The 26,947-nt window shown below is 42.7% G+C and overlaps 1 protein-coding gene and 1 long non-coding RNA gene across 3 annotated transcripts in view; one reads left to right on the forward strand and one right to left on the reverse strand.

Moving 5' to 3' along the window:
• Positions 1 to 7,629, forward strand: part of LOC144234786 (uncharacterized) — an 11,395-nt gene extending 3,766 nt beyond the window's left edge. The window contains exons 2-3 of one of the 2 annotated variants that reach the window (XR_013336081.1): positions 757 to 863; positions 7,206 to 7,629. This is a non-coding gene — a long non-coding RNA (uncharacterized LOC144234786). Of the gene's footprint in view, positions 1 to 756; positions 864 to 1,706; positions 2,031 to 7,205 lie in introns of those variants that run through there. The other variant, XR_013336082.1, reaches the window with a different exon arrangement.
• The window catches only part of CYP2J2 (cytochrome P450 family 2 subfamily J member 2), a 28,947-nt gene extending 4,216 nt beyond the window's left edge, over positions 1 to 24,731 (reverse strand). Inside the window, exons 1-8 of the mRNA XM_077768076.1 lie at positions 24,522 to 24,731; positions 14,072 to 14,234; positions 11,730 to 11,879; positions 11,166 to 11,326; positions 8,457 to 8,633; positions 6,509 to 6,650; positions 3,612 to 3,799; positions 375 to 513 (exon numbers count right to left, since the gene is read on the reverse strand). Of these exons, the coding sequence (XP_077624202.1) occupies positions 375 to 513; positions 3,612 to 3,799; positions 6,509 to 6,650; positions 8,457 to 8,633; positions 11,166 to 11,326; positions 11,730 to 11,879; positions 14,072 to 14,234; positions 24,522 to 24,731 (1,330 nt within the window). The remainder of the gene's footprint in view (positions 1 to 374; positions 514 to 3,611; positions 3,800 to 6,508; positions 6,651 to 8,456; positions 8,634 to 11,165; positions 11,327 to 11,729; positions 11,880 to 14,071; positions 14,235 to 24,521) is intronic.
• Positions 24,732 to 26,947: the final 2,216 nt, after the last annotated feature.

A 26,947-nucleotide genomic window follows, 5' to 3' on the forward strand; every position in this document is an offset into this window, starting at 1 on the left:
CCTTGCCGCACACCCACCCTATTATTATAAATTGGCTCTAAGTCTGTGTGAGTGGGAGGCTTTTAAAAATAACTTGAGACATTTAAAAACTCTATAAAGATGGCAAGTATCCAACCTTCTTTGTGAGCAAGAGACGGGGATTGAGTCTCTGTCCCCAGTGTCCCGGGGACAGAACAGAGTAAAGCTAAAACCTCCATCAGATGCAAGCAAAGGCTGAGGACGTAAGGGATCCGCAGGTGTGAAGAACTGCAGGAGGGGCGTCATGCTGAGCAGGGCTATCTGGAAACATTCAAAAAGTCCAGGATGATGGGGAGAAGAGTAGGGAAGGGCAAGAAAGAGACTGGATTCTGAGCCTCCTCTTTGTCACAACTCACCTACTGAGAAAGGCAGAAAGTATTCATTTTTCTTAAACTGTCCATTCTCCAGAAAATGCTCCGGATTGAACGTGTCGGGGGTGGCCCATTCAGCTGGGTCCCTATGTAGTGCAGTCAGGTTGGTAAGGATCATGGTCCCCTAGAGAAGGCAGAAAAGACTCAGGCAAGGCTTCACCCGTGCAACACGCGCACACAGAAGGGTAGCAGTCACCTGACTCCCAGGCCACGGCTTGACTACACCCCAGACTCCCTCACCCTCCCACCTCACTGTCTTCTGAGCCCAACCCCTCCCCGCCCCAAGTACCTTGCTCTTTGCAATGCTACAGGGAATTTTACCAGGGAAGTGTAGCTTCTACTGACTGCAGAGTGTATCTTTCTACAGGGACATGTCTACACCAATGAGAGAAGAATGCAAACGCTAGCTAGCCAGGACCATACCCAGTCAACCCAGCCGCTCGGTGAAGTGATAACTGTGGCAGCTCTACCCAGGTAAAAGACGTCCCATCCATCTCTTTTTCTCCCAATCTCTTTCCTCCAGTGTCTGGTACACTCCACAGGAGGCTGAATAATAGAATCAGGTCCCCCAATGAAAGGAACCATTACCCATCCAGGGACACAGCAAGAAACCCAGAAGGCCTCTGTATTGTCTCCCTTTCCCTCATTCTGCCTTCATCCAGTCCTTCAGTGAGGCTGCTCGGTTTTACTTTGTATTTTATTTATGTATTTATTTATTTACTATTTTTTTAATGTTTATGTTAGAGAGAGAGAGGGTGAGAGGGAGAGAGAGAGACAATGCATGAGCAGGGAAGGGGCAGAGAGAGAGACACACACACACAGAATCTGAAGCAGGCTCCAGGATCTGACCTGCCAGCACAGAGCCTGACTTGGGGCTTGAACTCGTGAACCGTGGGATCATGACTTGACCCGAAGTCAGACACTCAACTGACCGAGCCACCAGGCGCCCCTCAATTTTACTTTACTCTCTTGTTCCTGTGTCCAGCTCTGCCTCTGATCCAGGCTACCAGCTGCCTTGCCTACACTCTTGTCAGCGCTGCCCACCACATCCTCAGCCTTTCTCCCCTTTCAGTCTGCTCCACGTTCTAAAAGCAGAGCGAGCTTTGAACATGATGGATGATGCCACCCCCAGCCACCCACCATCACCTTGAACAGCCTTCAGTGGCTTCCCATCGCCCTTAGGGGAGAGACCCATCTCCTGCCCCCCACCCCCTGTCTGAACCACTCTCTTCCTTTCTGCCCTTGCACTACAGATGCCTTCTTTAGACGCCCCTTCTTTCAGCCTCTCTAACATGCTATGTTCCCACTCGTTTCCAGGCCTTTTTGCCAGCTGTTCTTGCCTGAATGCCCTCCCTCCCTACTTCGTCACTGCGCTCTCAGTCGCTCTCTGATCCTCAGCTCACGACCACGTCCCTTTGGAAGCTCTCTCAGACCACTCGCGCTCCTCCTCTCCACTCCAGCTGGACTGTGTCTTGACAGAAACCAGTAAATTCTCCCCTCTGGGCAGTTACCATGATTTATAAGCAAATACTTGCATGGTTATTTTGTTCAGAGTTTTCCCAGGTGGCAGCCTTTTAGACGCCTAATGGGTATTTGTTAAATTAATAAATAACTTGCATTTTGAGCACTTTCTACACTAAATACTACATGCACGACCTCATCTTCTCTCCACCCGTAAGTAGTATTAAATGTCATTTTACAGATAAATAAATCTTAGTTCTGAGAGGTTAAGTGATGTGCCCAGAGTCAATCAGTCGGAGGAGGTAGAGCCATGCTTTGTACAAGGTCTAGTTCATGTCAAAGCCATGGCTTCTGGCCTCTAGAAGATATAGTCAGTAAGATCTCTTGGTCCTCAGGATCTTTATTAAAGATGATATTACATATCAGTGATAGAATGAGTGTGTTGAGCTAAAGAAATTGCTAGAAAAATCCAAACAGCACCCTGAGAAATAATTTATACCTCAGCCTTCACCCATAAGACGTCAGTAAGAAACAGTGAAGGGAAACAGCTGTAGGAATAGGTAAGCTCCTCAGGTTCTGCCTGTTGAGGGAAGCCCCTGAGGGGAGGTCGTGCATGTAGTGTTTAGTGTAGAAAGTGCTCAAAATGCAAGTTAAGACACACACAGAGGGACCTAAGAAAAGTGGAATGGACCCACAGAGGTCCATCAGCGTCCTGAGAAAGCAAAGAAACTGTAAATGTGCAATGTGCAGAGAGGACACAAGAGGGCAGAGGAGAGCTGTCTGCCTTGATCTTAAGACTGGTGGGCACGGTGAGAACAGAATTTCCTTTGCGAGGACAGGAATTTAACAGGGACCAACAGAGAACAATTGCAGCGAGACTCTTTTCAAGCCCAAGGAAGGCAACTCCTGTGGAACATGGTGTAGTACAAAAAAGATGAGCCTGGGAAACAAACAAGATCTGGTTCTGGAACTCAACTCTTGTCACTGTGTAGTTGAGAGATCTTAGGCAAGCTTTATCGCTCCTGAGCCTCGACTTCCAAATTTATAAAATGGGAATAACTGGTATTCTGAGGACCGATGAATACATTTTGAAAGAATCTCTGTGGCTCATGTCACATACTCATTGCTTAATAAGCATCGGTCCCTTTCTCTCTCTTTCTAATAATTAATGTTGCACACACCTGGACTGGTTGCTTTGTGAGGTGGTCCCACTTGAGGGCTGTAAGTAGAAGCTGGAAAACTCCTGGAGACATCATGCTAGAAACACCAGCATTAATGTGAGATTGGTCCAGGTGTCTCTTCCCGTTTAATATTCTAGAACCCCAGGACTGTGAAGCAGAATTTCCCAAGCCTGGCAGGTTCCTAGTGCTGTGAGAAGCTCCACGAAGGCAAAGAAAAGGGCTCCACAGCAAAGTCTGAGAACTGCTGCCTGCTGTGTCCCCACAAAGACCCATAATGCACATCACATAGTGAAAACCAGCCAACCAACCAACAAAGCCACTGAGATCCCACAGCAAAGAAAAGCCGGTCTCTGCCTAAGCATGTTTGACCTAGGAATCCCCTTTCTCCGCCATAATACCTGTGGATGTCTAGCTGAACTAAGGTTCCAAAGATCACACATGGAGAAAAAAGTATTATCTCAGGTATAATGTGTCTCCCTTCCTATTTAAGTGATTCCCCAAGATAAGAGTATGTGTCACTTTCCAGTTAAGAGTTCTAAAAGATGGGCTTGAAGGTCTGAAGCCAGGAGTCCCTGGTTACCTTGGGCAGGTAGTATCCAGCAAGCATGGTATCACTTATCACTTCCCTGGGCACATTCAGGGGGATGATGTTTCCCATTCTTTGCACCTCATGGATGAAGGCATTGGTGTAAGGCATGGACTCTCGATCGGCTGTACTTGGCATCTGCGATTGGCCAATTACCCTGTCGATCTCGGCATGGACCTTATCTGGAAAAGAAGGTTCTATCATTCTACTAGTCTGTAACTTTCCTTAAGCGTGATTAAACTACAGAATGGCATAACCAGGATCAAAATGGCTAAAGCTATAGCAGGCTCTATAGATGCTGATTTCTCAGGAAGTATCTGAGAAAGGAGTGGAAAGGGCCTGGGTTTTAGACAAATCTGGTTGCAAATGCTTGCTCTACAACTTGACCACTGCAAGTTACTTAAACTCTGTGAGCCTCAGTTTTCTCTTCTATGTTAGTAAGGATAAATCTCCCTTCCTCTTAAGGATGTCCTGAGGTTTACATGAACTGGTTTAGGTGAACACCCAGCAAATCAAAGACACTTCTACTTGTGCCCCAATATAGCTGTTTTCTTCTTTTTTTCCAAATAATGTTTTTTTTAGCTGGACACCTAGTTACCTAGCTACATACTACATTTCCCAGATTCCCTTGGAGGTGTGACCATGTGGCTAAGTTCTGGTCAGTAGAATATACATAGAAGGATTATTTAATACTTGAATCATGTCCTTAAAGAGTGTGTGTTTCCGTCTTCCCTTCCCACTCGTGGAAAGGCAGCCCTCAAGGGGAGCCATCTTTGAGAGTACAAACAAGGCCATCATTCTAGACACAACAGAACAACATGTTGGAAGGAGCTTAGAACCCAAAGGGCTCTGCTGAGTCAAGCTTAGATTTTTTAATTTTGAGAAAAATAAGAATTTTTAAAAATATATTTTATTTTTATTTTAGAAAGAGTGCAAAGGGAGAGAGAGAGAGAGAGAGAACCTTAACCGGCTCTATGTTAAGCATGGAGCCCCACATGGGGCTTGATCCCACGACCCTGGGATCATGACTTGAGCTGAAATCAAGAGTCAGATGCTCAACTGACTGAGCCACCCAGGCATCCCTANACCTAAAATACACCATGTTAACCATATTTAAGTGTATAGTTTAATAATGTTATTCACACTGTGCAACCAATCTCCAGAACTTTTTACTTTGAGAAACTGAAACTGTACATCCGCTAAACAGTAACTTCTCATTTTCTCCTACCCTAACTCCTAGAAACCCCCATTCTGCTTTCTGTTTCTATGAATTTACCTACTCTTGAAACTTCATAGAAATGGAATTACACAGTATATGTCTTTTTGTGACTGTATTATTTAATTTGGCATAATGTCCTCAAGGTTCATCAATGTTATAACATGTGTCAGAAACTCCTTCTGGTTGAGGATGAATATTATTGCATTGTATTCCAGATTTTATTCATCCCTTCTTCCATTGATAGACCCTTGGGTTGTTACCTTTTGGCTATTGTGAATAATGGTGCTATGAAGCTGGCTATAAACTTCTATCATTTTAAGCTATTGTTATTATGGAGACCCTATTACAGAAGCCAAATCTATATCCTAACGAGGTAGCTTTTCAACTTTTCAGAACATGTAATTCATAGCTCCAAATGCATTTTACATGATGACTCACAAAACATACTTTGATGTAAATATATGGAAAGAAATAAAGTTTCATGAACAGTCTTATCCTTCGTACATGGGAAGTACTCTGATCTTTTTAATTCTATTTTTATTTTAGGAAAAAAGGTTGGTCTTGAGCCACTAAATTAATTGATTTTATATCCTGTTAATAAACTGTACCCAAAGATTGAAAAACTGTATCCTAACATCCCATCTTTCATGTGCTCAAACTGCTCTGGGTCCTAGAGAGAGGGAAAAAAATAAAAAAGATTCTAACAGTCACTGCCCTTGAATGGATGGCAGTCTTTGGGGAAGATATATGAATAATGTGCAATTGGCACAGGAATGGAGGGGTGTTAGACCATCTCTAGAGGAGGAAAATAATTCTAGTAATGATAAACTCAGCTCTAGAGTAAGCAGTTTCCTGTGAGAGTCAGGAAGCATCTTAGAGGAGGCTGTATTTGAGCACATTCTTCAAGCACAGCTGGTGATTTACCATGTAGAGAAAATGGGGAAGCAGATGAGAGGAAAGAGCAGGCGTGATGGCGGACGCATGAATAAGGATAGTGCAAAGAAAACAACATGTAATTTTGGGAGGCCACCATGTAGGGAGGGTGGAGCTAAGCCTGGACAGACAGGAGGCGACACATCAGACAGCATGATATGCCAGACTAAGGAGTCTGAACATCATCCACAAGCCAGTGGAAGACCTGACTTAAAAGGATAGAAGCTTGTAACAAGATTTCATATAAGAAGGTACATCTCTTCCCAGAAGTCACGACAGTGTCAACTGACGTTACTGTTTTCACTCTAGATTCTGAGTTCTGAGGCCAGGGACTCTGCTATATTGGTATTATGTGAACCCATCATGGTCCTAACAGAAAAATTGAAGAATGTGCCTGTTCTCAAGCCCACATTACCTCATGACTGACTATCTTTCCAATCGTGTGAATAATGGTGCTATGAAGCTGGCTATAAACTTCTATCATTTTAAGCTATTGTTATTATGGAGACCCTATTACAGAAGCCAAATCTATATCCTAACGAGGTAGCTTTTCAACTTTTCAGAACATGTAATTCATAGCTCCAAATGCATTTTACATGATGACTCATAAAACATACTTTGATGTAAATATATGGAAAGAAATAAATCTGACAAGCCAATGATCATGACAGCTTGGGGGCAATATGCTCTAGGAGGCACCATTCTGTCCTGGCCCAGGCACACTCACTGACAGGCTCACCTTGGATTTCTGGGTAGAGAGCCAAGTAAAGCAGAGCCCAGCGCAGCGTTGTGGAAGTCGTCTCGGTTCCAGCAAAGAAGAGGTCCAGGGTGCTGTAGATGAGGTTTTCTTTGTGGAAACTTGAGGTAGCATTGTCCTTATTCTAGAAATCACAATGTTTATTGGTTTATTCAGTGCGTTCTTGGTTACTACAACACACAGGGGCTTCATCCTAGGGAGAGAATGTGGAAGAAAAGATTCCCAGGGAACTATCCTTCCCTTTGGCCATCTCAAGAGGTAGAGACTTATTACAGCAACATCTCTAACATCCTACCACCTCAAGTTCTGGGAGCTTTCGCTAGCTTTGGTGGATGAAAATCGAGACACTTCTTTTTTATGCCCATAATTTCGGAGAATCTATTGGTACAGTGGAAAGAGAAGTCTTTCACTGGAAAGACAGACTTGGGTTCCAGTATTAGCTACACCATTTGCTATCTGTATGACCTAGGGCAGGTCACTTCATCACGCTGTGCTTCAGTTTCCTGTTTCAGAAAATAGAAATGAAATACGCATGCCCCTTAAGATGACATTATAAATTACATGAGATGAAAAGAGCACATAACAACTCAACATGTCTGTGCTGATACCAGGAAGAATAAACTGAATTTGTCTTAGGTAACAGAATTTCCTATCTCCCTGTTAATGTCTTCCATTCTAGGTGGAACCATTCTGATTCCGTCAACCATTCCTCATGGAATTCCATCATCTTTACCACTTTCCCCCAGAAGCTTCAGTTTGCCAATAATCCTCTCAATGTGTGGCTCCGTACCTGCACAACACTTAGCAAGTGACATCTCCTTTGTGGAGAAACCAATGCTTCTATTAATGTTATGCCAATAAGGTGAGATAAAAGGAGAGATGGATAGAAACCTACCATTCTGTCGATTGCAAGAGGAGGCACAACTAATCTGACAAGCCAATGATCATGACAGTGACACTGATGCATCGATGTATATTGAACACAGGGGTTACTGGGCTAAAGACTACACATCTAGTTTGGTTTTTCCTTGCTTATTTCCTATAATGTTGGAAAGTAGAGGATAGAAAGATGAGAGAAGAAGGCAGAAGTCCCACTTAGGCACTGAGGCTGAACTCTGGCCTCCAACTCAGCTTTTCTTATGTTCTGCACTGGAGGCTGAGGGGAGGGGCAGGCAGCTGGGCACAGGTGCAACTAACAGTGGAAGGATGCTTTGAAGCTCAATTGGTAGTTTTCTTTTCACGTGTAGCTCCTTCAGATCTGGGCAAAGGGCAGAGAACAGAAGATGCACAGGCAGTATTTGAGTGTCCCCAAGGCCTCAAGCCAAATATCATTTACCCCTCTGTTGATTTCTACCTGCCTCATCAATCCTGAATTAATGCTGCTTCTCTCTATGAAATACTGCCTCTGTTTTGACTCTCTCATGGTAAGCTAAATAATGACCCACAGAGAGGTCCATATCCTAGTCTCTGGAACCTGTGGGTGTTACCTTATATGCTAAAAGGGATGTTGTAGATACAATGAAGACTTGGTATGGGAAAGTGATTCTGGATTCTTCCAGTGGGTCCAAAGTAATTACCAGGATCTTTATAAGAGAGAGGCAAGAGACGGATGGTAGCAGAAAGGATGCTCTGTGCTGGCTCCAAAGGTGGACAAAGGGGCCCTGAGCCAAGGTAGCCTCTAGAAGCTGGGAATGTCAAGGAAACAGATTCTTTCCTAGGGCCTCCAGAAGGGACCAGCCTTGCCGGCCCATTGATTTTAGCCCAGTGACACTGATTTCAGACCTCCAGAAATGTAAGAAAACAAATGTGCATTGTTGGGAGCTCCCGGGTTTGTGGTCATTTGTTACAGCAGCAACAGGAAACTAGTACTGCCTCCCCCCACCCCACCCCGCCTCCTTGCTCTTTAAGGAAACAACTCTGATTTCCTCACCTTTTCTATCTCCTTGAGGTAGGCGTCAATAAAATCTCTTGTTTGGTCAGGATTCCAGTCTCTCTTGTGATTTTCAATCACATGAGCAACGAACAATTTCAGTTTCTCCCACTTGCGAAAGAGTGTTTGGTGGGGTCCAGGAAGAAATTTCATAATCCACGGAAATACATTGTAGAGCTAATTGAAAAAAACATAACACTCACAGAGACAATCTGGTACCCGTTTTTCACTTTAGACAAAATAATGGATATCCTCTTTCTATCTCTCACTTACAGGCTCTTAAAACCTTGGGGTCACCTAGACTCTTCTCTCTCACCTTCTAGCAGAGCACTTTAGCACTCCATCCAAAACGTGTCCAGTTTCAGACCACGTCTCACTACCCCAGCCACGTTCTGCCCTAGTACAAACCACCAACATTTCCCACCTGGCTGCTGTGCTAGCCTCCTTCAGCCTCACTGATTCCGTTCTTAACCCACTCCTCATCTCTTTTCCACAGAGCCGCCAGGGGCACCATCTCAGGCTTTAATCAGACCATTTCACTACTTGGCTCTCAATCCTCCAATGATTTGTCATGGCTCTCAGACAAGCTCTACGTCACTCTCCTGGCACAGAAGCTCTGCATGAGCCAGCCACCGCACACACCTGTCACCTCCTTCGCTATCATTTCCCGCCATCTTGCTCTCTCTGACTCTCTCCAGTGCAGCACCACTAGCCCCTGTGGTGACATCAAGGATGTTCTTGTTTGGGCCTTTGCATTTGTTCCTTCCACCTAGAACACTCTTCCTCTGAAATCTGTATAGTTCCAGCCCCTCACTGCATTAGTCCATTTGGGTGCTGTTCATATGTCACCTACTATCACCCCTGCCAGCCTCTCTCCATTCCCATATCCTGTTTTATTTTCCTTCTTGGTAATTACCACAAATGTGTGTGTGTGTGTGTTTGTGTGTGTGTGTGTGTGTGTGTGTGTGTGTGTGTGTAAGGTGGATGGATAGATAAATAGATAGACAGATAGATAGATAGATAGATAGATAGATGTCATGTATTTGTCTGCTCTGCTATGATGTTAGCTCCATGTAGGTAAGGCGTATTTTACTGAAATAAAGTATTTTTAAAAATATTTAAATATTTTCCCGAATAATATCTTCTGGTAGAAAGAAGCAAGACATAACAGAAAATCACTCAGACTTAAACAGATACAGGTACAGGTCGATTAGCTCTGCTGCTTTCCAGCCATATAATCTGTTGACAATAACAACGACAATGATAATGATGGTGTATTTTGTTGCTCCTCAGTTTAACCAGCTGCCCACAGGGGCCCAGGATTATTCTGGTGACTGAGTGACCTGAGGTCCATACAGCACCTAGGACCGAGCCAGTGGATCACTATCACACACTCTTATACCTGCCTGCACACACTGTGATGCTTCATTTCATCTTTCAGGAGGTTTTGTAAAAAGTAACTATGGTAAAGTCTGTATTGCTGTCCATCAGATGCCTGGCCTATTTTGGGACTCCAGGGAATGCTTATTATTAACCTTACCATACTGTCCCCTCCAACCCTCTCACGAATTACTTCTCCCTGGGGAAGATCAGCTGGGTACCCACTGAACGAACTCTCATGACTTTCTAGCTTCCACCTTCATGGGGCCAAAGAATATGGAGTTGTTGAATTAGAGACCACTGTGACTAGGAATGAGAAAAAGGAACTCAAAAATAACTTTGATAATAATAATAATAGCTCACATTCATCACACCCTTTTAATGTGCATGGAATCAGGCTAACACCCTATTGGTTTTGATTCATTGGGCCCGTAAATCTCCAGGCAAAGATGCTTGTCAGGAATAAATAAGAATAAATCCACTTCTAGATACTAGAAAGGTGACCTTAACATTTGGGCCTGCTTTTCCCATAGAAGAACCTTCCAAATCCAGAAAAGTGGCTGAGAGACCAAGAAGCTGAGCAGAGTTTTTGACAGACTCACAGACCCAGAGGGACAAAATGGAGTACAGGGCCCACCAAAGAAGGGGTGAAGTTTGAAATCCCAAAGGTCTGTACCCTATGGAATGAGAAGATTGATAATATCAAGTGCTGATGGGCATGCAAGTCGTGTAACCACTTTTGAAACTTTTAGGCATTTTTTATGTCCAGGTATAACATTGGATGGACATGTCCACATAAACAACTGTAGAAGAATGTTTGTGGTAGCTTTATCCATAACTTCCCCAAACTGGAAACAGCCCAGTTGTTCATCAAGAGAGGATGGAGGAACAAACAGTGGCATATTCATACAATGAAATAACATTCAGGATTTAAAAAAGAAAAGAGCAACTAGCACAGTTGAACCTCCAAACAATCTGTGGACAGAGAAGGAAGGCACTGAAGAACACTTCTGGGGCAGGGGAGTGCTGGGGTGGGGAGGGATGTGGAGGGGCCGGACTCCAAAGGCGACAGCAACATTGTGCTTTTTAAAGAAAATAATACAGATGCATAGGTGTATATCATGTAACGCTTTGTACTTTACATGAGTGTTAGAAATGTTCTGTGTATGTAGTGAATATCCCGTTATATTATCAGAAAACACTAAAGGCAACAGATTGACTTCGAGTAAGTTTGAGTTGAAGTCCGTTTCAAAAAGTGATATTTTAGCTTAAACGAACCAAAAAGTCAGAACCCAGCTGTGTCGGACATCAGATAGTCTAACCCCTTACCTGGCATCTCATTGATGCCTCCTGAAATGTGACGTCATCCAGCAATCTCAGCAGTTCCTGAAACTGTTCATCCTTGTAGTCAAAGCGTTTCCCAAAGGTGATAGAGCAAATAATATTGGAAACTGCATTGTTCATCTTGAAGTGAGGGTTAAAAGGCTGTCCTGGAGGTGCAAGAAGAGATGGATCTCTCAGATTGGTTTGTTTCTATTTTCTACTGAGAGTTTCCTCTACAGGACATAGGACATATGACATTTTGAGCACAGAACCACCTATGAGGCTCTAGCCACAATCCCCTACTTAGGGTCTGACATATAGCAAATAGTCAATACCTGGGAAGTCAGGCTGATGACCAGGGTTTAAAATCAGTAATGTGTTTAATATTATCTTCCTGCACTTAATCCTAGAGCTCTGTGCAGGCAAGTTCATGGTTAGTTGTTCACTGTAATAACCTCAGTGCCCGGCACAGCACTGGGTCCAGGTTGGGTACTTAAGGCACTTAATAAGCATCTGTTCAGCGAATGAACAGAGTCACGGTCTCCTGCACCTGTCCTAGGAAATGCTCACCATTCTCCTCTTTTATCGCCTGGATGAGGTTACAGGCCTCCTCCTGAATGCATTTGTCTAAGCTCTTCTTTCCTAGACCAAAGTTCTTTAGTGTTGCCAGGGTGAACCTTCTTTGCTCCTTCCAAGTCTGGCCATTGGACATGACCAATCCTGGAAAAAAAGAAAAAGCCAACATTATGGTATTCTTATTCTATAATGTAAATATCTGCCAAATGGTATGGCAATATGCATTGGTGGGGAGGAGAAGGGCACTGAAGCACTTGAAAACTATCCAGAGATATAGTAGATATCTCTGGATATGCAGTAGATATAGTGACCAGCTTTACTGATTGCTGGCAGTGCAGGGACTTTAGTATTTTTACTGCATTATGTCGCTGGTACTTTCAGAAACACTATAAGGTAGGTATTATCATTACTTCCCCCCCCCCCCCCCATTTTGCAGACGAGAAAACTGAAGCACAAAAGAAAACATCAACTTCGCAAGATTACAGTTAGTAAGCAGCGGAACAGGCATCCAAATTCAGGTCTGACTGATTCCAAAGCCCATGCTTTGATTGCTAGTCACATAAGTATATTTAAGTATTAGTTTTATGCTACACACTAAGAATGCACCCATGGATACAATAAAATCTATACTCATAAGGAGGCAAGGCTTTCCAGAAGACTCTTATTTAAGCTAGAACTTGAAAGATGAAGGAATGACTCGAGAAAGCGAGGAAGGGTGACTAGTCCATGCAAAAAGATTAGCACATGGAAAGGTAAAAGGCCAAAAAATCTCAAAACAAAACAAAACAAAAACAAAAACCCAGAAACAATTCATCTTAGTGTGTTCAGTAGACCATCATTTGTTTTCTGTACTCCTTTCTTTTCTTCACCTCCAGAGTATTCTCCAACTCCTTTTAGTGTCTGGCTTTGCCCTCCACCGTCTCCATGGGACAGCCCTCTTTGCCAAATCTGGGGAAACTTTTCAGTGTTATCCTGCTTGATCTTTCAGTAGTACAGAGCACTTCTTTCCCAAAGCCCTTCCCTTCCAGTGGTGCTCAGGACAGCACACCCTCCAGATTCTCCACCTTCCCATACCTTTTGCTGGTTCATCTTTGATCAAATTTTTAAATGATGGAGTACTTCAAGATAAGTTCTCACACCTCTTTACCCTTTGATACTCCATTCTTGGGAAATCTCATCGCCTCCTAAACTTTTAAATAGCGTCTATTGATGGTGACCACTTATTTCTGCCCCTGAGCTCCAGACTTACACAGCTGTCTGCCTGACTTTGCTGACTTAAAAGCATTTCAGACTCAGCATATCCATGATTAGCTTCATGACGGTCTTCATACAACTCCCCACCCAAGCCAAACTAAACCCCTGCCCTCCTCACATGAGGCAGACATTCGGGTGTCCACCTCAGTCTCTCTGAATAGAATGTAAGTTACACAGATTTTGTCAGCACTAGTCACTGTTGTGTTGCTGGTACCTAGCACTGTGTTTCACATAATAATAAATGGGATGGAGGTAGAGTTAAAAGATAAAGTATTTCAAAAAGGAATTGGGAAGCCCCTGGAAACAACGGCTGCTTTGGTGGAGCAACAGATTTGAGTTATCCATTTAGATTTTTAAATGTTTACATTTATTTAATGATACTTTTAGGTGTTCATGCCAAACTGCTCCAGCACAGAGTGGAAGGCTCTAGATACCCTCTGGGACATACCCCTAACAATAAAGCACGAGAAACTAGAGGCAAGAAGAGGAACTTACATAAGCAGCAGAAGGAAGCAGGTCGGTCCACTTCCATTTTCCCAGGGGAAGAGATTTGAATGGAAAGCAGAAAGAACAAGAATGCATTGCCTCTTGCCCTGCTGTCACCGAGTAATCAGTGCTTCCAGAGCAAGTTCATGCAGGAGACACAGCTTCTCCCAAACCCCTGACAGGACCCTCCCAAGTTCTCTAAGAGGGGTGCCTTTTTTAAAAAAAATTATGTTTATTCATTTTTGAGACAGAAACAGAGCATGAGAGGGGGAGGGGCAGAAAGAGGGAGACACAGAATCCGAGGCAGGCTCCAGGCTCTGAGCTGTCAGCACAGAGCCCAATGCGGGGCTCGAACCCACAAAATATGAGATCATGACCCGAGCCTAAGTCGGACGCTTAACCGACTGAGCCACCCAGGCGCCCCTAAGGGGGGTGCCTTTAATAAGAAAATGTGAGAATCCAGCTTCCTTTCATTTGTACGAACTTTATAATGGCCCCTCTCCCTGGGAGCATTGGAGAATTACAGCCACAAGGGCACCTTTAACAGACCATAAAAATATCAAACACAGGCACCCCACATTAGTTAAGAAACTTACCATTGTTCTTAAAGATGCGTTCTCGGATAGCAGTTCTAGGGCGGTTCACAAAGTTTTGGTTCTGGTCGACAAGGACTTCTTTGATCAAGGGCAATCCGGTTATAAGAACTAAAGACAAGTCACCGAGCTGCATGCTCAAAATGTTTCCATATTTCTCCACAAGCTGAAAAACAGTCCAATAGTCACCACTGAATACGCACATCTATGTGTCCAGGAATGGAGGGGTTGTGCGTGGCTAAGGAAGGTCTGGTACTGAGCAAAGTCTGTGTGTGAACCTTAGTGTGAGGGGAACGTTTCTCTCAGCTTCCTTATCTCTTCCTCTCAGCTAGGCTAGGCTTGAACTCACTCCAGGATCTGCATCTATTCCTTATAAACACTCATTCATAAATTCAGCCTACACAAATTGAGTGAACATCCAACACCATCCTAAGAACAAGGCATCAAGATGTAGCTAGAATAAAACAAACAAATTCTCTAACCTCAAGCATCTTAGAGTCTAGGGAGGGAGAGATTTCGGAATATGTGACTCACAGAAAAAGGCTGATAAGCTCCGTGTAAGTCTGGGTTGCAAGTATGGGCTTCCTAAGAGTTTAACTCCAGGAGAATGCCCCCTTCCTCAACACACACTAGAGGAGTGAAAATTCATGACAGGGCCTGGGCCAGCTGTGTGGGAAAGCCGTCCAGTTCTAGAGCTATCTGGGCATCTTATCTCTAGAGTTTTCTAGCTGTGGCTCTTGGGAAAGTTGCTTCAGTTTTTTTTTTTTGTTTGTTTTGTTTTTTAACCTCAGCTCTAAAAGGGAAAAGTATTCCTCCCTTGAAGTGTTCTGTGAAGAAGAATGAGAGCAAGACATGAAAGGCAGTTTGTTTTCTGGTACCTGGCACACAGCCGCTTGAGTCCCTGAGGAACAAATGGGCTCTGTGTGCAAAGCGCTGGAGATGCATGCTCATGGCAACAGAGAGGACGGGAGCACACGGGTGATGTGCTGGAGGAAGGCGCGTGGACGCAGGGGTGCCATGTTAAGCCCCTTTCGCTGTTTATCTCCTTCAATCTCACAGCCACCCTGTGGCATTTAATGGTTTTCCTTGTCTTTGAGAAAAGGAAAAGGAGTCATAGCCGAAGTAATGTCACCAAGGTGACAAAGCTATTGAATGGTGGAGGGAATTTGCCAGGCATCATGTAAGATTTGAGGACAAAGACTGGAACCTGAGAAGCCACCAGGCCCTTAGAGTTCAGTGGGAGGGAGAGAAAGGGGGAAGGAGGGAGGGAGACAATGGAAGACTGCATGGTGTGTTATGAACGTGTAGACTGTGCATGTATGTGCAAGGGGGTTGGATGAGAGTGAAAGGCTACTAATTAACGTAGTTCCTGACTTGTTCATTCAAGACATGACTCTGAGTAGACCCGACCCTTGCCTCTTGTCCACCGGGGCTGTGGCTAGTTGCAAGCAGTGGCACCAAACAGAAGGGCCCCATTTCCTCCAGGCATCTGCAGCCCCTCCTCCTCAGTCTCCATGCCCTCGTGCTCCCCCTTGTCACCCTTAGTGCCTAAGACCCCACCGCCCGGCTCAGAGCAAATACAGTGGACTACACCAGCCTCATCCGCCACCCTGCCCCCACATTAAAAACCAAGCCCGAACTCAATCCTTCCCCTGTTCTTTCAGCCCAGAGTCTTCCATCAATCTTTGTTCCTCTCGAGCACAGTGTGTCCTATCTTGCTGGAAAGGGTAGAGCCAAGATTCCTTCTCAAATTCATCTGCCTCTAAAGCACATGTCTTTGTGTCTAAGACGTAGCAGGAATGGGTCTCTAAAAATCAAGCAAAATCGTTTTTGTTTCATCTTGCTGACTGCCTCGATGAACTTCTTAGTCTTCGTGAAAAAGATTTCTGGAGTGATTTATAATATTCAGAGAAGATGTTTTGGGGATGGCTGAAAGTCTCAGATTATGCTAAATGACTCCTGACAATGTGCACATACAATCTAGAATCTCAGCTTGTACTTGGAAGGGACACAGCACCGCATTAGTATTTACTGAACTGAACTTGAGAGTTTCTGCTCTACCAGCTCTCTGCCCACGTATATTCATAGTTCAAAAGAACTGGATCGGAAACTTTCATGGCAGACTCAGCTGTGTAAACATAGGTCAACTGACCTCCCGGAGCCTTGGCACTGACTATGGTGATGTCTAACAGTCCTTACGGGCACTGTGCTGGGCATTACGCTGATCTCTTTACATGGATTTAAGCATATGGCGCACCGGGCATCTGAAGAGACTTTGTAAGGCAGACCATACTGTCCAATGCACAACAATAACCAAGGCATCACTAAAATGAGTAAGAGAACAAAAGAGGTTAAAAATAAGATGATTCAGGAGGCTAAAAGAGGCTTAACATCCAAAAGGAAAATAGAAAAATAAGCAAAGCATTAATGCGGTAGCTATAAAAGGCTAACGAAAGTAATAAGAGATAGGAAATTTAATACAAAGGATTAAAACTCCAAACGTGGCATTAAGTGCTTACAAAATAAGGTGGAGCAAAATAAATGTTTAGGATAACAAAAAATTAGAAGGGGGGGGTGGTTGGTGTGACAAGTGCTTGAACTACGATTATCAAGAGATAAGACAACTGGGAAAGATTCTACTTCATCTCAGTTCTTAAACTCAAAAACCAACGTAACAAAGACACAAAGAGAGGAAAAGGGTAGCAATTCTCACTCCATGGGCAGCAGGTGACAGGGTCTGCTCCCCCAAACTCTGACCAGCACTGAGCTGTGTGTGCTCACATATCAAATAACCCCCCTAAAATCCACGCTGTTTCTATATACTACTAAGATTTAACATCTTTCCCCCAATATGTATAGTACTCTATTTTTTTCATTTTTAAAAAAATGTTTGATCACCTATTTTTGAGATGGGGAAGGGGCAGAGAGAGGGACGCACAGAATCCAAAGCAGGCTCCAGGCTCTGAGCTGTCAGCACAGCGCCTGAAGCGACGCTCGAACTCACGAACCGTAAGATCTTGACCTGAGCTGAAGTCAGACGCTTAACTGACTGAGCCACCCAGCCACCCCAATAGTTTTGTATTTTTAAAATTGCCTGTTTTTGTCTTCTAAGCATTTTTTAATTGTAAAGTTCAACTTTTTACTTACTGATATGTTGAAGCTCTAGTAACAAGTTACAAATGGGAATATTTTTATTTTATTACGCAGGAGTCTGGAGAGACACATACCAAATCCTACAGAGGAATTGCTCAGTGTGTGTACGTGGCAGGGGAGGGCTGGGTTGTCACAAGTCAGGGCAGGATTCTCTCTCTCTCACTAAATTGTATTTTTTGAAAGTTTTCTTGGGGCATCTGGGTGGATTCAGTCAGTTAAGTGTCTGATTCTTGATTTCAGTTCAGTGCCCTAATCAGGTTCTACTCTAAGCATGGAGCCTCCTTAAAATTCTTTCAATTCTTTCTCTCCCTCTTTCTCTGAACCCCCCACTCTTGCTCACACATGCTTTTTCAAAAAATAATGTTAAAAAGTTTTCTTAATGTGTTTGTATTGCTTTTATGTTCCAAAGTATTTTTTCAATGCGTATTTATTTTGAGAGAGAGACAGAACGCAAGCAGGGGAGGGGCAGAGAGAGAGGGAGACACAGAATCCGAAGCAGGCTCTAGGCTCCAGCTGACAGCACAGAGCCCAATGCGAGGCTTGAACTTGCGAACTATGAGATCATGACCTGAGCTGATGTTGGATGCTCAACCGACTGAGCCACCCAGGTGCCCCCAAAAGTATTTCTATCCAATAAAGCAAAGAAGAAGAAGAAAAGGAGGAGGAGGGGAGACGGTGGGGTTGAGGGGGAGAGAAAGAGGGAGGAGGGGAACGGGGGTGGGGAAGACAATGGACGGGGAAAAAGAAAAATAAGACAGACCTAATGAAATTAGGAATAAAGCATCATTAAAAATGGTTCCTACTCTTTTTTAAATCACAGAGTCCTTTGAAACTCTAGTGTGTGGCACGGATCTGCCCTCCAGTAAACTCCTGTACACACGAGTCTAGTCATGTATGTCATTTCAGGGGTTCACCAGTCCCTTGCAGCCCATGGACCCCCGCTAAGAATACTGGCATCACAGGTAGTTCTTGGGGGCTATGCTAGGCTTCTGAGAACAGTCTGTGGAAAGCAAATTCAAGTTCGGTTCTATAGGTTTGCATAAAATGCTTAAGAGTTGCCAGGCACCTCCAGCCACTGCTATGTTATAGTACACGGGGCAGTACAAATGTCAGTATGATATGGTGTTTTCCTAAAGCATCAAAGTCTCCTGGACAACGCTGACCGCAGAAAACACGAAGGCACAGCCGAAGTGATATATGCTATAATGCTGGTAGAAAGGGACATGAGCTATTGAAAGAAGAAATGAATTTCCACCCCAGATATATAAGAAAACCTCTAAGAGGAGACGGTATTTGAACCAGATCTTAAACAAAAGTCAGGATGCCGGCAACAGCACATGTATCGTGGGAACAGGACACACAAACATGAAAGTAGGAAACTGCGGGTGTTCAGGAACAAGTAAGCTATGTGGTTTGACTGCACCGCAGGGTTCATTAAAGGGCACTGACCCTGTGGTAGGTCAAGGCCGAGTGCTGGGGATACAACGAGTCCATGACTTAAAGCAGCTCCCAGACTAATGGAACACATGGAAAAATAATCAGTTCTTATTTTTACTATTCTGTACAAGAAATCATTTGATGGGGGAAAGTTAGGAAGCACATAAGGGGACCAGGGACCAGGACAAGTTTCCTGGGGAAAGTATCTGCTCATATGAGTAAGGAGATAGGAAACAAGGCTGGGCAAGGTCACCTGAGATAGATTGAGGACAGTCTTCATGCCAGGTGAAATGGTTTGGATCTTGTTTTGTGTGTAAGTAGAAGTCGGAAGGTGTCTGAATAGGAGACGTAACGTAAATGAGTGCTTAAGAGCTTGGATTGTGAAGTCATACAAATCTGTTTGAATCCACAAATCACAGTAAGTGTGATTTAGCAGCAACTTATTTAACTTCTCTGTGGCTCAGTTTCCAAATGTATAAAGGGTTACTACAGGCTCTCATCCTTAGGATTATTGTGATCAGTGGCCATAATCCTAATATTAATAATACAATTATTTGTTGTTATTGATCTGTTTGGGAGTATATTTTAGCAAAGGGATTCTGGTAAGATATTGACAAAGGAATGAAGAAGAGGCCAGAGAGGGGGAAAATGGGGCCCATCCAGCCGCTAGGCCAGAAAACGGGGGCCTGGGGTCCAACAACACTGGGTCTCCTTGAATTTTTTCCTTTAAACTTTGAAAGAAAGGTGAATAGCGGTAGAATTAGAAATTAGCATCAACTATGTGCTAGGCATCCTGGCAACAAATTTATATTCATGAAGTTATTTGGTTCTTATAACAATCCTAGAAAGCATTTTCAGTGTTCAGAAAAGGAGGCCCAGAGATTTAGCACACAGCCTGTGAGCATAAGGTTTGGCCTCTAGCTAGGGGCGTCTGGGTGGCTCAGTCTGTTAAGTGTCCAACTCTTGATTTTGGCTCAGGTCATGATTTTTCACAGTTCGTGAGTTTCAGCCCTACATTAGGCTCTGCACTGATAGTGTGGCACCTGCTTGGGATGCTCTCTCTTTTTGTCTCTCTACCACTTTCTCACTCATGCATATACTCTCTCTCTGTCTCAAAATTAAAAAAAAATTCTTAAAAGAAAGGATGAAGATGTTCGCTCTTTTTCTGACAGTGTTCCCTAAGTGTTAACGAGCCACATGATTTCCCAATCAAAAAACCACATTCCCCAGCCTCTCCAGGTGTAGCCAGTGGGGCATGAGTAGTGGTGACGTGTGCATTATCTGGGTCTCATCCTTAAATGAAAACTGCTTGCTCACTACCTTCCCCATGCCCCTTCCCGTGGACCAGAACTTACAGTGGTGTTGCAGGACCAGAGCACAACAAGGAAGGAACTGAAGTTTGGGGATGATCTTGAGGTAAGTAAAGCGGCCTCCCTATCCTGGGCTTCCTGCCTACATCTGAACTCATTTGCGGGAGAGAGGTAAATTTCAATCTTTTTTTAATACCACTGTATTTTGGGGACTCTGTTATAAGCAGCTCAGTGTGAATCCTAACTAATACATTTATCCACCTTATCTACCATTCTCTTGACTTTAGTCCAATAAGGTTTTCTCCTATTTAGGTAAATACTCCTCTAATTGGTCACATAGCTATGATAGAGAAAGTTTAAAATATGGGGGGGGGGGATACAAGAGAAGTTCCCATCATGCCATTTAAATAGGCGAGTTTCTTCACTGCGCTGCTGCTGTGTTTTAGCTCATGCCACTTTCTCCCATTTAAAATTTCCCATCCCCTTAACTCCGCTTGGCCATTTGCCTAACATTCATTTAAAGCTCAGCCCAGATTATTTCAACATACTCCAAGAGGTTACCTCTAGGGTTGCCCATTCCCAGGGATCCCATCTCTTGACCGCTCATTTGATTACCAAGAGTCTACCCCACACCTTTCATCATACACTATTTTGTGTTGAGGCTGTCATATGATAAGCATTCATAAGTGTGTGTCCCATAAATGAATCACGGACAAATCAGTTATCCTTTCACTGTCATGAAAAGTCAAGAAGCATAAGAATATGCTTAGAATATGCATCAGAATAGGTCTAAGAGTCAAAGAGTTCTGGATTCAAGTCCTTGTTTTGGCGTTATCTATGTGGAAAAACTCAAGCAAATAACTTTATTATTTGCAGCCAGCTTCCTCAGTGACAAAGTAGAAACACCACCAGATAATGCCTAACTTGGGTGTCTTTTGTGAAGATTAAATGGAAATGAACATCTAAATCCTGCCACAAGACCTAGCAAATAGTTGGTATTTAATGTCTCCAAATTGCTAGAGTGTAAATTTAGTGATAAATCTACCATTTGACTCCATTTGTTTCACAACCAAATATATAAAAAATGCAAACCTATATGCAGTAAAATTTAATAGTTCTGATGAAAAACACATTGGGCCATGGATAAGATCCTAGCCTCCGTTTCATCACTAGCTAGTTTTATGACAAGCAAATCATTTACCCTTTCTGGTCACATCTATCTTAGTGGTAAACCAAAGGCACAGGTGAAATCTCTGATTTCAGGCAAGACTGAGTAAAAGCATTCCATTTTACTCCTCCTTCAATCATGATACTAATGGGCACAGACAAAAATAACTCCAAGGAAAGCTTGCTCTCTCTAGCCAAAGTTCCAGAAAAAGGCTATCCCAATAGGACAGAAGCTTTTTTTCTTTTTAAGTTTATGTATTTATTTATTTTGAGACAGACAGAGACAGCATGAGTGGCGGAGGGGTAGAGGGAGAGGAGGGGAGAGAGAATCCCAAGCAGGCTATGCTCTGTCAGTGCAGAGCTCCATATGGGGCTCGAACTCACAAACTGTGAGATCATGACCTGAGCCAAAATCAAGAGTGGGATGCTTAACGGACTGAGCCACCCAGGCACCCCAGGAGAGAAGCTTTTTAACTTTATAGGATTAAGCTTTTAAGGCAACTATATGTTTTATAAACAATTACAAATACTCTCAAAAATTGTAAATAGAAAATCTTACCAAAGAAATAAAAGATATGTATAAGAACCAAAGGGAAAAATTAAAACTTAAAAATGCAACTACCTAAATAAAAACTCAACAGAGCAAGTCAGTGGCAGAAGGGTAATGACAAAGGAACCAGTGAAACTGAAAAAAAAAAATCAATAGATTGTATCCCGTCTGAACAACACAGAGAAAATAGATTGAAAAGAACAAAAACTGAGCCACAGGGACCTATAACAAAAGATCTAACATTTGCACCAGCAGTGTCCAAGAGTCCCAGAAAGAAAGGACAAAGAACGTGCAATTGAAAAAATATTTGAAGAAATAATGGCTGAAAACTTCCCAAATTTGGTAAGAGATCAACCTACAGATCCAAGAACCCAATAAGCCCCAAAAAATCAACACCAAGACCATAATCAAATCTCTGAAAACTGAAAGGAAAAAAACTTTGCGACAGTAGCAGAGAGAAACAACTCATTACTTATGGGCAATAGCAATTTGAATGTGGTTTGTCATTAGAAACCAGAGGCCAGAAAGAAGTGGTACAACATTTTAAAATATTGAATGAAAGAAACTGTCAACCTAGGAGTTTGTATGAAGTGAAAATATACTTCAGAAATGAAGGTGAAATGAAGATATTTTTAGGTAAGGGAAGGTTAAGAGAAGTTTTTGCCAGCAGACTAAAAGAAGGACTAAAGAAAGTTTCTCACGTAGAAAAGAAATTATATTGGTAGAAAATCTGGAAAATTAGGAATAAAGAAACAGCAACATAAGGGTAAATAAATGGGCAAATATAATAGACTCTTCTCTTCTTGAATTAAATAAAATGTGCTTAACAGTTAAAAGCAAGTTTATGATATTGCCTGATGTGGTTCTCAATATATAGAGAGATAATATTTAAGACAATTATAGTCTTAAGTGGGGATATAAGGACATAACAGTTGTAAAGTATCTATCTTTATTGAACTTGAAGTGGTAAAATGTTTGTACTAGTAGATGGCAATAATCTATGTATGCCTATTATAATCGTTAGGCAGCCACCTAAACACAATGCAAAGAAATATACTGAAAAGCTATAAATAAATTAAAATGGAATTCATAAAAAAATGTTCAAGTGACCCACAGGAAGACAGAAAAGAAGAAATAGGGGAATAAAAAACAGAGGGGGGAAATATAGAAAATAAATAATAAAATTATCTAAATCCACCAACTAAAAGAGAGAGATTTGCAGAATGAAGAAAAAAATCGACCCACCTCTATGCTGTCTGCAAGAAACTCATTTAAAATATAATTATACAAATAGGTTAAAAGTGAAAGTATGAAGAAGCATATACCATGCAAATAATCATCAAAAGAGAGCTGGTGTGGTCACATCATATCAGCTAAAGTTCAGGCAATAAAACTCACCAGGTATAACGGGGACATTACATAATAAAAGAATTGATTCATCAAGATGATATAATAGTCTGCACCAAATAACAGAAATGGCAAATACATAAAGGAAAAACTACCAGAATGGAATTGGGAAATAGACAAACCTTCAGTTAGAGTTGAAGACTTCAATATGCCTCTCCTAGTGATTTATAGAACTTGTGGATAAGAGGTCAGGGTATAGAAGGGTACAGAAGAAATAAATCGGATCATCCAGTGATATCTAATTGATATAGAACACTCATCCCCCAAAATTGTAGAATACTTTTTTTTTTTCCAAGCATGCATGGGACTGTATCTTGGGTCACTAAACCAACTTTAAAAATTTAAAAGACCTAAATTATACAAAGTATGTCCTTTCACCACAATGGCATCAAACTGGAAATCATTAACAGGAAGAAAACAGGAAAATTTCCAAATACTTGGAAAATAAACAACACATTTCTTACACAAGGGTACAGGTTTAGGAGCCTCGCTTTAAAATTCTGTGACTAATTCTGTCACTTAGTGTTACCAATTGGGTGTTTCTCCAAGAAAGTGATAAAACCTTCTCTCTCTGTACTTGAGTATACAGAGATGTGTTTAAAGCGCTCTAGGCATGTCTAGGAAAAGGGGACAACTAAATGTGCACCTACTAAAATCTATGTCTGATTGATTATTTTATTTAATCTTTACAATCACCTATCACAGTGTTGTCATTCAGCTTGGTGCCTGTGCTGAGTAGTAGAAAACCAGCTGAGGGTTCCTGAGAGAAGTTTGGATGTTGGAGGGAATTTTAAGGAAATCAGAGGGGCCAGAGTTAGGGAGCCCTGCTGGGATGTGGTTATTAAAAGGTGGAAAGAGACTTTCCAAGAAGAGTTCCAAGCCGTTCCTAATACTTCCTAACTCTGGAAAGCAGTGGGAAGCACTAAGAAAATTTAAGCAGAGGGACTGCATTTAAAAAAGATTATGTGAGTGAGAGCAGATCACAGGCAGAAGAGATTGAAAGTGAGGGGCTCAGTTATTGAAAAGTGGTGAGGATTTAGGTAGTGCTATTATCATTTTACACTCCGGAAATACAGTCTCAAAGAAGGTAAGTATGCTGTGTTTTTCACCCCAAGGATAAAGATCCTAAAGAGGACAAAGTGATCATATCATAAATAAGATGTTCCCATAACATTTCACAAGATACACAATTTAAAAATGTAGCATGTCTGGCACACCTCAGCAGTAAACGGTGAAAACTACTATACTTCTAGCAATGGCAGGTGTAATCATGCCAGTTGACCATTGGGAAACCGGGGCTCAAAGCAGGGTTTACCAGGATACCTGCACTAGCTGCATAGCCACCCAGCCTCCCGCCCTTGATCCCGGGATGCCCCCTGTCCTGCAGGTCAGGGTCAGGGCACAGCCCTGCACCTTCACCCGCTCCTACCCGCTGAAGCTGCAGGTGCGACTGCTCAAAGTCCAGATGGAAGAAGTTGCCCACGAAGGGCAGGGGTAGGGGGCCCGGCGGGCAGTTCTTGGGACGCCGTCTTTTGAGGAAATCGGCAAAGAACAGAAAGGCGACGGCACCCAGCAGGACCGTGCGGAGATGGAGCATTGCCCAGACGGTGGCCACCAGGGAGCCCACAGCCGCGAGCATNCGGCTCTTGGCCCCGCCCGCCTGCTGCCGCGCCCAGTGAACTTCCTTTTTCCCCTCCCCCTTTCCCTGGACCCCGGCCCCAGGCCGGCCGTGCTGCCCTCCGGAAAGCCTGGCACCGAGTTCGTGGGAGGACCCGCACCGCTCTGGAACAGGCCAGGCCAGGAGCCTTGTTCTCTGCTATTTAGAAAGCCCGTCTCTCCCTGAGACCACCTGGGGATCTTGGGTTGACGGTGCATCTCCCCAAAAGCGCGACAGGCATTCAGGCTGTGTTTTTCAGTCGCCCTCTCTCATCCAAAGGTTGGAACCTTGCCTGGTGAGCAGTCACGATAGCAGCAGCGCTTGGCATTTCTTGGGCGTCTCACTAAGTGCCAGGCAGCACACTCGGGTCTGTGCATGAACGGCTTCATTCTGACAAAATCACGAGAGAGACGTTCTTCTTACTTCCATCTTGCTGTTGAGGAAACTGACACGGAGAGGTTAAGTGGCGTACACGTGGTGAATAAATAGGTCCCCTCCTCTGCAACACCTCGGAACAAGAGCCTGTGTTTGTAACCCTTTAGAGACTACAGAGCGTTCCATCAAAGCCCCCAGCACTGAGCCTTGTCGTCAACAGGGGCTCAATTAACATTGGAAGAAGGTGTTTGAGTCTCCTTTTGGGTGTGCCTTGTGAGAGTTCCCTTCTGAAGCCCCAAGAGGGTGTTAAGGCCACAGGTTCCGACCTCCCATTACATCTTGTGCTACCTACCTGTATCTCCCCTTCCTCAAACCGTGTAGCATAGTTCTGGGGTACTAGAGCACAACCCTCGTGTACTTAACATTCAGACACACAGTGTGCGTAGGATAGGACAGGATAATCTCTCTTCTATCTCTCCAAAATCAAGACCTGTTCTCATAGACTTTGTACGAACAAAGTGTTGGACTTGACTTGAAAGGCACAAAAATTGATGATGTAGATATGTTTACCATGAGCTGATTTAAACTTCTATAGGAAGAAAACTTAAGACCACTTACTTGAAAACAAAGATGTCTATTACTTGTCTAATCTTCTTCCACCACATAAGTACATTAATAATTAGAAAACACAAATGTTTTTCAAATGTTTTTAAGAGTTTAAAAATTGATTGAAGTGATGTATTATTTTGCTAGGAAGTAACTTGGCCCATCAAATCTTTTAGATTTGCTTAGGATGTTTCTTCTGCATTATCTGAATGTTGAAGGCATTTCTGTCATACTGAAAACAAACGTAAATGTGCCAAAACATGCTCATTTTTCCTGTATTAGTATATCTTTGATGCCCTGGAAATCTGAAGGCTAATCTAAAATGGCACGTCTTAGAATATTCAAGAAGAAAAAAAAATACCAACCTTTTAGATTTCATGAAGATTTGGTGAGAGATAATAGTACATAATAAAAGTATTGACAAAACTTCAAAAGTTCCTTTCTATAAAGACTCTTTAAAAAGAGTCAGGTAAGGGAGATAGTGTTTAACACTGGATAGTTTGTGTCTTGTGTTTATATCATAGTATTAAAATTGCAAATATAACATTTTAATATTTGCTGATAATCTTTTATAAAAGTAAATACTAAATTAGTAAGCTTTTCTTAAAATAAAGGAGAAGTAGTGATTTTTTTCAAACAGAAAATTGAGGGAGTTTTCTGCCAGTGGAGCTGCCTTACAAGAAATGTTAAAATAAGTTCTTCCAAAAGAAGTAAAAAGGCATAGGTCAGGAACTCAGGTCTGCATAAAGAAAGGAAGAGTGTTAGAGAACAAACTAATGAAGGTAATATAAATCTTTTGTTTTTCTCATTCTTAATTGATCTAATAACAGTTTGATCAAAAGAAAGAAAACAATGATGTATTCAATGATTATAGCTTATAAATAAGTGATATGAATGATGAAATAGTGTAAAGAAAGGAAGCAGGAAAACTATTATGAGGTACTTGCACCACCTCACTTGCAGTACAGTGTTATTTGAAAGTGGATTTGGGTCATTTGGACATGTGTCTTGTAAATTCTAGGGCAACCACTTAATTTAAAAAAAGAAGAAGAAATGTAATTGATACGCTTGAGACAGAAGAGAAAATGGAATTATATAAAATGCTCAATTAGTACCAGAAAAGGCAGAGAGAATTGAAGCCAAAAATGGAACAAAAATCAGTGCAATGAGTGAAAAACAGTAATGAATTAGGTATATATTAATCCAACTGTATCAAT

Source organism: Crocuta crocuta, unplaced genomic scaffold, assembly GCF_008692635.1.
Source record: "Crocuta crocuta isolate KB4526 unplaced genomic scaffold, BGI_CrCroc_1.0 scaffold85, whole genome shotgun sequence".
Taxonomy (NCBI): Eukaryota; Metazoa; Chordata; class Mammalia; order Carnivora; family Hyaenidae; genus Crocuta; species Crocuta crocuta.